The sequence below is a fragment of the Nicotiana sylvestris genome, chromosome 11 (assembly GCF_000393655.2).
Source record: "Nicotiana sylvestris chromosome 11, ASM39365v2, whole genome shotgun sequence".
Taxonomy (NCBI): domain Eukaryota; kingdom Viridiplantae; phylum Streptophyta; class Magnoliopsida; order Solanales; family Solanaceae; genus Nicotiana; species Nicotiana sylvestris.
The window spans coordinates 9,871,558-9,886,886 of NC_091067.1; the positions used below are offsets into that span (position 1 = coordinate 9,871,558).

A 15,329-nucleotide genomic window follows, 5' to 3' on the forward strand; every position below is an offset into this window, starting at 1 on the left:
TTCCAACCAAGAGGTTGTGAGTTCGAGTCTCCCCAAAAGCAAGGTAGAAAGTTCTTGGAGGGAAGGATGCCGGGGGTCTATTTGGAAACAGCCTCTCTACCTCAGGATAGGGGTAAGGTCTGCGTACACACTACCCTCCCCAGACCCCACTAAGTGAGATTATACTGGGTTGTTGTTGTTGTCTCTATCCGTTTCCAATAAATGAATGTAAATATATGAATTTTTTTTTAATGAAATATGGTTTTCAATAACTTTCTAGAAATACACACCAGATATTGGTTGACCCAGTTTTTGTCCACGTGGATATTAGTGGATATATATAATTGTTTCCACGTGCTTGAGAGCAAACTCATACTGAAGAGTCGCGACATATTTGAGCTTTGATCGGATGCTGCCATATACGAGCCAAACCTCTTCTACTATCACAACGAAGAGGAGTACACCCAACATGATCTAAGGAGGAGATTCCATAGTGGATCCATTTAGTAGATATGTTAGTATTTTTTTGGCTCTACGATCCAATGTCCATGTAGGAGAGTCCGGAGGTCGTTCAAATTAACGAGATGTTAGCCATGCATTTGTAATCCACAATTTTGTTGACATATATTTTATTTACTAATAGAAATATTTGAATAGTTTAATTTAAAGTCTTAAAATATTAGGTAAAGCTCTAGTAAGAACCGAGGAAATTGAAATTAAAAAATAAAAACAAAAAAGGAGATTTATTGCATTCTTAATGTCAATACAAGGAAATTATGAAGCCTCTTTTTAATTAAAAGGCCAAATAATCAATACAAGGAAATAATAAATTTCTTGAATATTAATTATAATATTTTGAAATATATGATAGTTTTCTGGTGATTAAAAATGCATAGCAGACTAAAAATTAGTTATAACTATGAAATTGAAATAAAAACATGAAAACTAGGCTTTCAGATCGAGCTAGTGCAATTTTTTGTGTGCGCTAGTTATTTAAGATTAGCCGATTTTTTATTTATTTTTTGGTTTTTCATTTGATGTCCGGTATTCATATTAGGACCCGAATTCAGATTCGCGTTGGGAAGTCCTACATTGGAGGGTAAAGTATTCCCTAACAAAAGCGACTCCATACCCATGGCTCAAACTCGAAACCTCTGGTTAAGTATGAAAGAGTATTTACCATGCCCCCACAATCCTTCTCGATGATTATTCGAGTTTTCTTAAGTAAGAAATCCATTAGGAACTCGGTACAATCTAAACTTTTGATTTGGTGGAGCAAACGTTGTAAGAAAAATGAGTAGGTAATATTGACTAAGAACAAGAAGGAAAGAACAACTTATAAAAAATACTGTGTCGTGGCAAGCCATTGCCTTGAAACCGATTTTGGCCCGACTAGGTGCAAATCGTTAAGATCGGTCGCTCTCCAAGGTTCCACAACACCTCCAAACACGTGCACTCGTGGCTGGAAGTTTAGAATTTGCACAAAACAGTTGCCCAGAAAGAAGAGAAGATGAAGATTTTTTTCCGTAGTTGTTACAGAAATTAAAATGTTGTAGGAAGAAACTAATGATTATCAAGATAAATTCTTGGTTAAGAATTGAGTGAATATGATGGCTAATGATCATCCTATTTATAGGCAATTAGGGAGGTTGCATGTATGACAAGTGCGGAGAGCCTTTTAACACTTGTCCAAATATATTAGTCCACTTGGCTTCAATATTAACAAGTGTACCTAGTCTTCCATGCATGAAGATACATGATACATTTGCATAGCCATTTGTCAAAGCCATTCAACACTTGGCTTTAAGGCTTCATGCAAGAAGCCACTTGGAAACATATAGAACACTTGAAAAATAAAAAGACCCATGGCTATTGGTAGTAAATGGATTTTCAAAAAGAAATTTTTGACTTTGCATTATAAATAATACTAACAATCCCCCACTAATGCAAAGACAAAAATAGAATAATTTTGGGCAAAAGAAGGAACATGTACTTAAGTGTCAATAACTTTCGATTTGAATTGACACGTAGTGAAATGAGGAAACAACTAACATCCACAAAGTGAAGTACTCTTGAACTGAATGGACATTAGTTGAGACCCCCACTACACATACTATATCTTTAATTTTATGCAAACTCCGCGATACTAACAAAGTGCTTTTATGGTCATGCACATACCTTGGTCTCATGAGTGCTCTAGAAAGACATCCCAAGTCTTTCAAAAAAGGGCGACCGCACCTTTACACTCACGCAGGTGATTCCATCAAGTAGATACACATAGACTACCTTAAGGCTATGGAATCATTAAGAGCAAAGTAAGCTCAACCTTATAAGCACTACCACACGCCATGGGGATAGGAAATGTAGTGCATATTGAGGTCTCATATGGATTCGTTTGACCACAAACAGGTATCCAACATACTTCCTCAATTCATGGGCTTTAGCCCCACCCCCCTCGACGTTTCAAGGATAACTCTCCTTGCCAAACCCTTGGTTAAAGGATCCGCCAAAGTTCTTTTGGATCTTACATATTCCAAGGAAATAACACCATGTTTAACAACTGTTTTACCGCACCATGCCTAATGCGGATACGTCTTTCCTTTTCCATTATACACACTATTTTTGGCAATTTTAATTACTGCCTGTGAGTCACAATGTAGAGAAACTGGTGAAGCTTGTCTTCCCTACAAAGGCACGTCTGCCAATAAGTTTCTCAACCACTTGACTTCTTGCCTTGCCAACTCAAGAGCAATAAATTCAGACTCCATAGTAGATCGTGCTATACAAGTCTATTTTGAAGACTTCCATAAAATAGCACCTGCACCCAAAGTAAACACATAGCCACTAGTGGACCTAACTTCATCATTATCAGTAACCCAGTTTGCATCACAAAGTTTTTCTAAAACAGCAGGAAATTTATTAAAATACAAACACCAATCTATAGTACATCTCAAATACCTTAACAAACGATGAAGAGCAATGCAATGTTCACTACTAGGGTTGTGAGTATATCTACTCAATCTACTAATAGCATAAGCAATATCAGGTTGTGTATAATTCATGAGAAACATTACACTACCAATTATCTTAGCATACTCAGTTTGAGAAATACTAGATTCCTTATTCTTTTTCAAGTGTATGCTAAGGAGTTCTAACAGGTGCTACATCAAAACAATTGAACCTTTTCAACATTTTCTCAATATGATGAGACTGAGACAATGAAAAACCATTAGAAATTCTTTTGATTTTAACCCCTAAAATCACATCTACTTCTCCAAGATCTTTCATTTCAAATTTAGAAGACAAAAAATTCTTAGTCTCATTAATGACATTCACATTAGGGCCAAAGATTAATATGTCATCCACATATAAACATATAATAACACAATCTAATGCTATCATCTTAGAGTAAACACAAGTATCAGATGCATTAACAACAAAACCATAAACCATTAATGTGCTATTAAACTTTTCGTACCATTGCTTAGGTGCCTGCTTTAGACCATACAAAGACTTTATCAATTTGCATACTTTATTCTCTGTCCTTGGATCACAAATCCCTCAAGTTGAGACATATTGATCTCTTCCTTTAAACTACCATTTAGGAAAGTCGTTTTAACATCCATTTGATGTATCACTAAATTATGAATAACGGCTAAAGCAACAAGAGTTCTAATAGTCACTATCTTAGTCACAAGAGAATAAGTATCAAAGCAATCAATGTCTTTCTTTTGGTTAAAACCCCTAATAACAGTTCTGACCTTATATTTCTCAATTGTACCTTCAGGTCTCAATTTCTTCTTAAATATCCACTTGCTACTTATGAGTTTACAACCTTTGGGCAAATCAGACAAGTCCCAAGTGTGATTAGAAACTATAGAGTCTAATTCACCTTTAATGGCCTCTTTCCAAAAACTAGCATCTATTGACCTCATTGCTTCACTGTATGTCTTAAGGTCTTCTCCTATTAAACAGATTGACACTAATTCATCACTCAAAACATCAAGATCAATATTTTCAGTCAAGAAAGTAGTAATAAAGTCAGGACCAAAGCTAGCTTCAATTCTACGCCTCTTACTTCTTCTAAGTTCATTTTCATGCTCATTAGCAGTAACACTAGAAGAAGACACAATATGAGAATTAATAGACATAGATGTAGAAACATTATTAGGCACAACACTAGGCACATTATTTTTCAATGGAAAAACATGCTCAAAAAATTCTGCATCTCTAAATTCACAAATAGAACTATCATTCAAAGATATAAATCTATATGCAGCCCTGTTTTAAGCATAACCAATGAAAATAGCATCAAAAGTCTTGGGTCAAACAGTTACTTATTTAAAATCAGGTAGACCAACCTTAGCCAAACACCTCCACACTTTTAGAATTTTCAAGTTAAGGGCAAACCCTTTCCATAACTCATACGGAGTTTTATCTAACTTCTTATGAGGGACTTTATTAAGAACATAACATGCAGATAAAACAGTTTCGCCCCCACATATTATCAGATAAACCCGAACTCAAAAGCATAGAATTCATCATTTCCTTAAGGGTTCTATTTTTCCGTTCGGGTACACCATTTTGTTGGGGAGTATATGGAGCACTAACCTCATGTATAATACCATTTTTCTCACAAAAGGCTTCTATAGTATTAGTACTATATTCACCACCCCTGTCAGACCTAAGCCTCTTGATTTTTATGTCTAATTGATTCTCTACTTCTGCCTTGTATTTCAAAAATATGCTTTCAGCATCATCTTTTGACTTAAGAAGATATACCTTAGTGTATCTAGAAAAGTCATCTACAAAGGTGATGTAGTATTTCTTTCCACCCTTACTAACAATGTTCTTGAAATCTGCTAAGTCTGAATGTATTAGTTCAAGCAATTCTATTTTTCTACTAGTTACATTCTTAAAAGGCTTTTGGTATGTTTTGCTTCTACACAAACAAGACACTTAAGAAAATTATCAACATTAATTGCAAGAATTAATTCCATTTTCTAAGTCTTTTAATAGAAGAAATATTAACATGACCTAGTCTACCATGCCACAAATCAATAGACTCATCAATATAAGCAGAATTGAAAGTACTAGCATTATTAGTAATCTCTTGAGCGATGTTCAGTACAAATAAACCCCCACTAAGGTAACCCTTCCCAACAAAGTCTCCTCCACGAGAAATAACAATTCATTAGATTCAAAAACAAGTTTAAGACCTGCTTTGTTGAGAAGCACACCAGAAACAAGTTTCTACGAAGGGAGGGTACATACAGAACAATGTTCAAGGCTAAGGTTTTTCCAGAAGTTAATTTAAGGAGAATTTTTCCTTTACCCATAACTTCAACTGTAGTGGAGTTACCCATGTAGATACTCTCACCATCAGCAGATTCCTCAAAGTCGTGAAACAGCTCCTTGTTGGAGCAAAGGTGCCTTGAAGCGCCTGTGTCCAGTATCTAGTCAGTTTTGTTAGCCACCATATTTGCCTCAACAACCACAACAACAATGACATCACCACCCTCAGTAAGGTTAGTTTGGACTTGAGCTTTTCCTCCATTCTTTGAGTTTTGTCCTTGTCTCTGGTTGCACTGAAAAGCCTTGTGACCAATTTTTCCGCAGACATAGCAAGGTCCTTTCGACTTTTGAATATGGCCCTCTTGCTTATTGAAGTAATTCTGCTTCTTCACTTGTCCTTTCTTTAGGCCTCTGTTTTCCTTTAAACCTGTCTTTCACAAAAGTACTAGAAGATTCCACAAGGTTAGTTTTAGAAGAATTAAGAGAGAGATTTCATCTTATACTTAAGCCGTTCAGACTCATCATCTTTGAGACGGTTTGCTTCCTCAGTCCTCATGTGACTGATCAGTTCTTGAAGAGTTAAGTTTTTCTTCTTGTGCTCCAATTTTGGTTGCTTTTGCTGCCATCTCTGACGCTCAACCTTAGGGTATTTTTAATCCGAATTTATTTCATTAAACATGAGTTTGTACATATGGGACCATTCTCACAATGTTGTTAGTTTCGGGGACAAAATTGCATGATCGGTCCCAAAAAGTCCTTTTTTTGTCAGTCTCTCTATCCGTTTCCAATAAATGAATGAAAATATATGGAATTTTTTTTATGAAATATGGTTTTCAATAACTTTCTAGAAATACACACCAGATATTGGTTGACCCAGTTTTTGCCCAAATAAAAAAATACGGATATATTCAAGCAATAAGTTATTTTGCCCAAAAATAGGGTAGTAATTACTTTCTGATAAGCTTTCATATTTACATTAATCATTCTAGTCGTTCCACTTTTTATGGAAGTTTCTGTCCTCAACTAGGCTAGTTGAGACGGATATTAGTGGATATATATATATATATATATATATATATATATATATATATATATATATATATATATATAACTGTTGCCACGTGATCGAGAGCAAACTCATACTGTAGAGTCTCCAACATATTTGAGCTTTGGTCGGATGCTGCCATATACGAGCCGAACCTCTTCTACTATCACAACGAAGAGGAGTACACCCAACATGATCTAAGGAGGAGACTCCATAGTGTGATTTGGGATCGGTTTAGTAGAATAAGTTAAGTATTTTTTTCGCTCTACGATCCGATGTCCATGTAGGAGAGTCCGGAGGTTGTAGGCAGTAGTTTAAAGAGGAGGAGTCATATTCTCATATAGTATACATTCTTGCAATTCATGTGTCATATCATTAGTTTAATTTGCATTCATAATCTCAACATAAAGAAAATGAGTCCTTTTCACATATAGGACATGTATTTTGCATAATTTACATGCTAACTTAGTTGCATATAATAGGTTGTTTGCATACAAAGTGTATATAGTTCGGGTTGTCCGGTAGAGGAAAGGGTTGTAGATGATGGCCCGTTCTGCTTTTTATGACGAGAGGAGCATCGAAATCCTTTCTATTGGTTCTTGTGTGGTAGCTGGTATAGATGATGAAAGGCGAGCTGCTTTTTCGGGGCCTATTCTCTTAATAGGCGGCAAAGCAAAATAGGAAAGGGGCCGAGCTGACTGATGAGTATCTTTTTAGCCTTTATTTAAAAGGCTCTCATGTGGAGCTAACATGGCGGGCTACATACAAGTATAGCCAAATCAAGATGAGAAGGGATGACCGTTTAGAGGCTGCAATGGGACTACCATAGGAAAGCCCGCCCCCGCCAGTTAACATAGAAAGAGATTCCTGGATAGCAGTAGCCTCTATGTGAATCTCTTCCCGGCCGGAGGCCGAATCAGGGCACCATTTGGGATGGGAATGACTCATACCGCATGCATCATTTGATGAAATCACTCCAATCGCCTCCGATGATTGGTTTGCCAACCATGCTTTCTCTCACTCAAAACAATGCTCTGAACATGAAAGTGTGTAGTTTCGATGTAACGACCCGACTGGTCGTTTTGAGCAATTGCATCCGGTTTGGTAGTTTGAAGTCACGAGTAGCTTCATATTATATGTATCGACTTACGTGCGCAGTCCGTGCGTGAAACCGGAAAGCTTTTATGTGAAAATATGAAAAATATAGTAATTTCTAGAGTTAAAATTTGGTTTTTAGTTGACTTTGGTCAATATTTTTGGTAAACGGACCCAGATCTATGTTTTGATAATCCCGAGAGGTCCGTGGTAAAATATGGGACTTGGGAATATGCCCGGAATTGAATTCCGAAGTCCCTAGCCTTAGAAAACAATTTTTGAAGAAAATTGTTGTGCTGGTTTTTAAAGGAAATAAAGAAATGAATTAATGTTTGAACTCATTGGTATCGGGCCCGTATTTTGGTTCTGGAGCTCGGTACAAGTGTTTTATGATATTTAAGTTCTATAAGTGAAATTTGGTGAGAATCGGAATTCATTTGACGTGATTTGGACGTCCGGTTGAAAAGTTAGAAAATCATGAGTTTTAAGGTTAAATTCATAGTATTTGATGTTATTTTGATGATTTGATCACACGATAAAGTCCGTATGATATTTTCAGACTTCCTTGCATGTTTGGTCTGGAGCCCCGAGGGCTTGGGTGAGTTTCAGATAGGTTTAGGCTATGTTGCGCTTGTTTTTGGATGCTTCATCGTCGTTTCTTCAAGCAAAAATGATACCACATTGATCAAATAAAATCCAAATTCAGTTTTTATTGAACCATTAGAACCGTATCAAAATTACAGAGCTATAGAAAAAAGAATCATCGAATTTGGACATCGTACGAGGAAGTTATGCTCATTTCCGTGTCGAAAAAAATTGCTGGTTTCTAGTGTGGTCGCAAATGTAAATTTTTTCATCGCAATTGCGATGCCCAGTTCGCAAATGCGAACTTTTTGTTGCAAATGCGACTTATTCTAGCCCTGCCTTTTTTGCAATTTGCGAGGGTTCGCAGGGTCGCAAATGTGACATCTGAGGCCCGTTAAGTGAGATTTTTGACGGGATTTTCACCTAGTTTTCAATTTTCTCAAACCCTAAACCTCCATAGGCGATTTTCCAAAGACCCAAACTTTTCCAAATCATTGAGTAAGTATCTCTAATTAATTTCCATCTATATTTTGTGATTATATCTTAGATTTAACATCCAATTCATGAGAATCTAAAGGAAAATTGTGAAATCTTTCAAAAATGTAAAATGATGATTTGAATGACCAAATGATATCGGAATTAGATAATTTTTGTATGGCTGAACTCGTAACAGAATGGGTGTTCAGTTTTTATAAATTTTGTCGAGTTCTGAGGTGCGGGCCCGTGGAGTTGACTTTTTGCAAATTTTATAAGAATCATAATTTTGTTTATTAGAATTGTTTTCTCTTGCATTGCTTGATGTATTCAAGTCGTTTTTGGCTAGATTGAGCCGAGCATTGATGAATTGGTAAAGAAAAATCTAAATTGATTATTGAATTGGCCGGATTGAGGTAAGTATCTTGCCTAACATTATGTAGGGGACTTTCCCTTAGGATTTGAGTCTTCCATGCTAATTGTAGTCCGTGCACGCGAGGTGACGAGTGTGTGCTCAGACTTATTTGTGGAAAATTGCCTTTAGGGTTCTTAGGTCCTTATGTTCATTATATGGGAAGTATTCCGTTATAATTGAGTTTTCTAATTGCTTAACTTACCTCTATGTGCTCCATATGATGTTGTTAGCTTTCCTCTAACTCTTACTTGTTACTTGCCCCTTATTTGCCTTAATTGAAGTGATTGTTCTCCTTATTGTTTCGTTATCACTTAATTGTAAATTTCTCTATGACCCCGTGTATATATGCTATGTGTCCATATTGTTGTGGTTGTCGGTGTAGTTATCACGTGCTTATTATGTCTTGTTGTTTTGTTAAGGTTATTGCGCTTCTTGGTTTTTTTGTTGGTGTTACATTGTGACTGTTGTAATTCTTATTATGTATTATTTATGCTTAAATTGATGATTATTTATGTTGGACAAGACTTATGGTATTTGACCATTGTTGAGTATTGACTCAAGTTGGGATTTATTTTTTGAAGGTAACTGTTGGAATGAGATTGGTTATAGCTGATCCCCTTGCCGGGGTGTATTTTCTTCTATTGTTGATTCCCTTGCCGGGATGTATTTGTTTCTATCGTTGATTCCCTTGTCGGGATGTTATTGTTTTTACTGTTTGGGTGAGGAAATAGTGATAAAGCACGAAGGGTAATCCCGTGCACATTTACATTATATTGATGCATATGATAATGAAGAGTGATAAAGCACGAAAGGTGATGCCGTGCACATTTACATTTATATTGATGCATATGGTGAGGAAGAGAGATAAAGCACGAAGGGTGATGTCGTGCACATTTATATTATTCATATGGTGAGGAAGAGTGATAAAGCACGAAGGGTGATGCCGTGCACATTTACATTTATATTGATGCATATGGCGAGGAAGAGAGATAAAGCACGAAGGGTAATGTCATGCATATTTATATTATTCATATGGTGAGGAAGAGTGATAAAGCACGAAAGGTTATGCTGTGCACATTTCTATGATTGATTGCATGGTGAGGATTGATGGTTAAAGCATGAAGGGTGATGTCGTGCACTTTCTGTTTGCTGTGTTTATTTCTTGTTATTAATTCGAGTGTTTTAACTGTTTAGATTCCTTTCCTGATGTGATCCCTTGTGTTAGAACCCATAGTGTTTTCAATATCTCGCCGTATTTATCTATATATATTTCAATACTTCAAATTTCAATAATCTTTACGTTTTTAATTCAATTAGTTTCTCAATTAAATTCCCTTAAATCATTTGGGGTTGTATTTTACTTAAAAAGGAATTTCTACTAAGTTGTAATTTATTAAATCCCATGTTAAAGGTAATAATTCATTCGATGTTGTATTTTAATTGAAAATGATACTTTCTTATTCAAATGATTTCTAAAAATAACTTCATATTTTCCTGTTGAGTTCCTAATTGGTTTGGAAGCTGTACACTACTTTATGTTATGTAAATTACTCCATGAACATCTTAATTGTATTGGTTATGGACCCTATATACTAAGTAATATGAGAACGTTGTTGTGCAAAGTGAGATAGAAATACGTGGGCACAAGGTGCCGGGTGTGCTAAAAGTTTGATAATTGAGGTTATGATATGAGACATCGAGTTTGAGATGGATGGAATTGTGCATCATAAATGATATGATTTATTGAGCAGACGTCTCCTTCCTTATTTGAGTACAATTTTACTTGTCTGTGTTTCAGCTAGGTTGGTGTTAATTTACTTGGTTATCTTTCGTTTCCATCTGTGTTTCCCTTTATTGTTCCTACTGATTGTAGTTTGTTCTCTCCTTGTTGTTGATATTACTTTGTTATCTTTATGTTGCTAGTTTATTATCATAGCTTGTTCAATTTATTTGACCAGCAGGTGTTTGGACTGTTCCTCATCGCTACTCCACTGAGATTAGTCTTGATACTTATTGGGCACCGCTATGGTGTGCTCATACTACACTTCTGTACATTTTTGTGTACAGATCCAGGTATTCGATCAATTGTAGCTATGCGGGTCGTTGCGGTGGAGACTCAAGGTGAACCTGCTGTAGCGTTCGCAGGTCTCGGAGTCACCTTAAATTGTACTTATTTCCATATGTTCCTTTTGTTTCGGAATAATGATGTATTTATTTTGTATAACTACTCTTAGAAAGGCTTATGACTTGTACCACCGATTTTGGGAATTGTATTTTTGTGTCATCACTTGTGTTGCAAGTGAATTTAGTGTTTCGAGGCCTAAAGACCTTCTTTTTACCCCACCTTGATTTACGTGTGTGGTCCGGACCTATATCCGGAAAGCCTTTTATGTGAAAATATGAGAAATAGAAATTTTTAGAGTTAAAAATTTAATTATGGTTGACTTTGGTCAATATTTTGAGCAAACGGACCCGGATCCATTTTTCGATGATCTCGGGAGGTCCGTAGTAAAATATGGGACTTGGGCGTATGCCTAGAGATGAATTCCAAGGTCCCAAGCCTTAGAAATCAATTTTTGAAAGAAATTATTTTATTGAATTATCTAAGAAATGAAGAAAAGAATTAATATTTGAAACCATTGTTATTGGGCCCGTATTTTGGTTCCGGAGCCCGGTACAAACTTGTTATAGTATTTGAAAGATAACTGTAAAATTTGGTGAAAAACAGAGTTTATTTGTCGTGAGTTGGACTTCCTGTTGAAGAGTTATGTACTTTGAGAGTTGTTGATGAAAATGTTGAGTTTTGAGGTTTAATTCATGATTTTACTCGTTATTTTCATGATGTGATAGCACGAGTAGGTCCATATGATGTTTTTAAGTTAGTATGCACACTTGGTTTGGAGTTCTAAGGGCTCGGGTGAGTTTCGGGTGGGTTCCAGGGTGTCTTAGGCCTAAAACATAGATGTTGCAGGCTCAGAGAAGTGGAGGGCTTCTGAACAAACCAGTGCGGTCCACACAAAATGGAGTGTTGCCGCGGAGGGGCCTGTGCGGCCGCACTAGATTCTGTGCGGTCTGCAGTGAAGAACATTTCACCAGTCCGACTTCGGAAGCATATCTTTTGATCTACAAGGAATTTTGAGATGATTCAAAAACAAAAGTTGTAGCTCTTCGTGTCTAGTTTTCATAAAGGTAAAGGAATTACAATTTGGACATCTGTAAAGAAATTTATTGCCAAAATACTAAAGCATGTCACTGCAGTACACAGGGAGGGTTGTGCGGCCGCAGTCGATTTTGTGCGGTCCGCACAGGGCATCTGAGAGTAGTATATTCAGACGGGATTTTCCGTTATTTTTCATTTTTCAAAACCCCAAAAACATAAGAGGCGATTTTTCAAACAACCTTTCTTCTCCAAAACATTGGTAAGTGATTTCTAACTCATTTCTTCACTCCTTAACATCATTTAACATGATTCCAACTTAAAATGAATGATTTTCATGGGGGAAATTGGTGTTTTAGGTAGAACCTAAGTTTTTTAAAAAATTGGGGATTTGGACCTCGATTTGAGGTTCGATTTCAAAACAAATTATATATTTGAGTTTGTGGGGGAATGGGTAATCGGGTTTTGGTTCGAACCTCGAGTTTTGACCATGTGGGCCCCGGGGCAATTTTTGACTTTTTGGGCAAAACTTTGGGAAATTCATTTTTATGCATTCAAATTGATTCATTTAGCGTTTATTGAAGTAATTAAGTAATTTGTGGCTAGATACGAGCGAATTGGCAGTGGAATGAAATTTGAGTTGTGTTCGAGGCATCGAGGTAAGTGTTTGGTCTAACCTTAGCTTGAGGGATTAGGAGTTGAGTCCTATTTGCTAGGTGGTAATTTTTGAGTACGACGTATAGGCATGGTGACGAGTATCTATATGTTGGTGTCAAGCATGACCGTGAGTCTTATATTGTGATTTTCATGATTTCGTTGTATTATTCATGCGTTGGCGAAGATTTCTAATTGTTGTATAAAGTTTGTGGAAAGAATTTTGACCTATGAACATTGAGGAGCGTTGGCTCAAGTTATATAACGAATTGTGAAAGCATAAGTGACAATTGAACTTTTAGAGCATTGGCTCGAGTTGTGAAGGTATAAGTGATAATTGAACCTCTAGAGCATTGGCTCAAGTTGTGAAGTGAATTGTGAAGTAAAAGTGAGAAAGAGAAGAGATCATTATGTTGTCATCCTTGCCGGGCTATTGTTGATTTATTTGTTATCTCCCTTGACGGGATGTGGATATTATTGATGTTGTTCCCTTGCCAGGATTTAATTGTTGATTTGTTTCTCCCTTGCCGGGATTTTTATTGCAAATTTCCTTTATTTCCTTGCCCTATTGTTTGTGATTGTTGTTTGGGTGAGGAAGAGAGTTAAAGCACGAAGGGTGATGTCGCGCATTGTTTGTTTCATGAGAAAGAGGGTAAAGCACAAAGGGTGATGCCGTGCCGCACGATGTACCATTCCGTGCCTATTATATTGATTTCATGGTGAGGATGAGAGTAAAAGAACGAAGGGTGATGCCGTGCAATTTATATTGATTCTTATGGTGAGGACGAGAGTAAAAGCACGAAGGGTGATGCCATGCACTTATCTTTGATTTTCCTGATTCTTGCTGATAATTGAGTTATGTTGTCCTTTACTTTTATTTACTGATTTTCTGTTGTTACTTGATTTTATTTCGATGTTATAGATTCCCTTACCCTATTTGCCTTGTGATTGCTGTTTGGGTGAGGAAGAGTGTAAAGCACGCAGGGTGATGTCGTGCATTGTTTTAGTGAGAGAGTGTTAAAGCACGAAGGGTGATACCATGTATGGTTTTGGTGAGAGAGAGTAAAAGCACGAAGGGTGATGCCGTGCACTTGTCTTGATTTCCTAATTTTTATTGATAACTGTGTTACGGTTTCTCTACACTAAATTATTGATTTCCTGTTAATACTTGTTGTACCCCGTAGCATGATTTCCCCTTCCTATTTTCAATTGAACTGTGGCGATCCTCATATTTATTTGTTGCTCTTTCTATTGCTATTCGATGTTTCCCCTCAACATGCTTTCCCCCTCCCATACTTGACTGTATATGACTATTTCTTTCTGTACTTCTTTTCTGTTGTATATAGTTAAATTGCACAGGTTTATTTGGTAGTCTGGTCCTAGCCTCGTCACTACTTCGCCGAGGTTAGGCTAGGAACTTACCAGCACATGGGTCGGTTGTGCTAATACTACACTCTACACTATGTGCAGATCCCGAAGCAACTTTTAAACCGTAGTGTGGAGGCTACCTTCAGTCCACGTGGAGATCCAAGGTAGACCTACAGGCGTCCGCAGGCCCTGGCGTCTCCCTCTATCCCTACTTCCTGCTTCATTTTCCTTTTATTCAGAAATAGTGTATTATTATTATTTCTTCAAACTTTGTATGTAGAAAATCTTAGACCGTCTGTGACACTGTGATACCAGGTTTTGGGTTCTTAAGGTTTTAAGGGTTGTAATAGACACAGATTTCAAATATTTAATTGTTATCTTCCGCTTAATTATTTAAAGTTCCGCTGTTTTCATGTTATCGCTTTATATTTGTTAAAAGAAATAATTGAATAATGAAGTAAGTAGCTAAGGGATTGGCTTGCCTAGCTCACATTAGTAGGCACCATCACGACTCCCGAGGGTGGGAAATCCGAGTCGTGACAAATTTATTCAGAGTAATTAAATTTAAAATTAGTAAATATCAATGTTATTTAAGTTAATGTTAGGCTTACCTAGTTTAGAGACTAGGTTCTATCGCGAGTCCTTCGGAGGGATTTTTGGGTCGTGACAAGTTGGTATCAGAGCTCTAAGTTCATAGGTGCTACGAGTCATAAGCAGGTTTAGTAGAGTCTTGCAGATCGGTACAAAGACGTCTGTACTTATCTTTGAGAGGCTACAGAACTATTAGGATAATCTCACATTCTTTTATTCCTTATCGTGCGATATTGATTCAGATCGAATCATATAACTTATGTTCCTTTACATCCACTTGTGCGTAAGATTATGCTCCTGGTGTCCGCTATACGCCAGCGGTTCGTGATGCTACAGACATGCTATGAGGGAGTCAGGGATGCTCAGACATTTTCTCAATGTGTCGTCCAGACTGGAGATATAGAGGTATTGAGAGACTATTCAGTTGTTTTTATGGAGGCGCAACGGAAGCGTGGTGGGTGTTGATTGAGGATAGTTGGCGGTATTAGAGTACCTTGTGATTTATATTGTATGAGCTGTAAAGGTTAGTTCTGCGGATCATCAGACATTATTTTCTATGGCTTTGCGCCAAGTGGAGGAGTCCATCAGCAGCATTCAGATTGCATAGTCAGACTTACGTCAGTTTTGGCCTGAGGTATATGTATATGTAGTATTGGTAGGTTCCCGGAATT

General features: G+C 36.9%; 1 protein-coding gene across 1 annotated transcript; it reads right to left on the reverse strand.

The window, feature by feature from the left end:
• Nucleotides 1-2,768: 2,768 nt before the first annotated feature.
• Nucleotides 2,769-3,432, reverse strand: LOC138880722 (secreted RxLR effector protein 161-like). Its single transcript, XM_070160896.1, has 2 exons — nucleotides 3,161-3,432; nucleotides 2,769-3,054 (listed from the first exon to the last, which is right to left on the reverse strand). The coding sequence occupies exons 1-2, from the start codon at nucleotides 3,430-3,432 to the stop codon at nucleotides 2,769-2,771; spliced, it is 558 nt and encodes a 185-aa protein (XP_070016997.1).
• Between the last annotated feature and the right edge of the window lie 11,897 nt (nucleotides 3,433-15,329).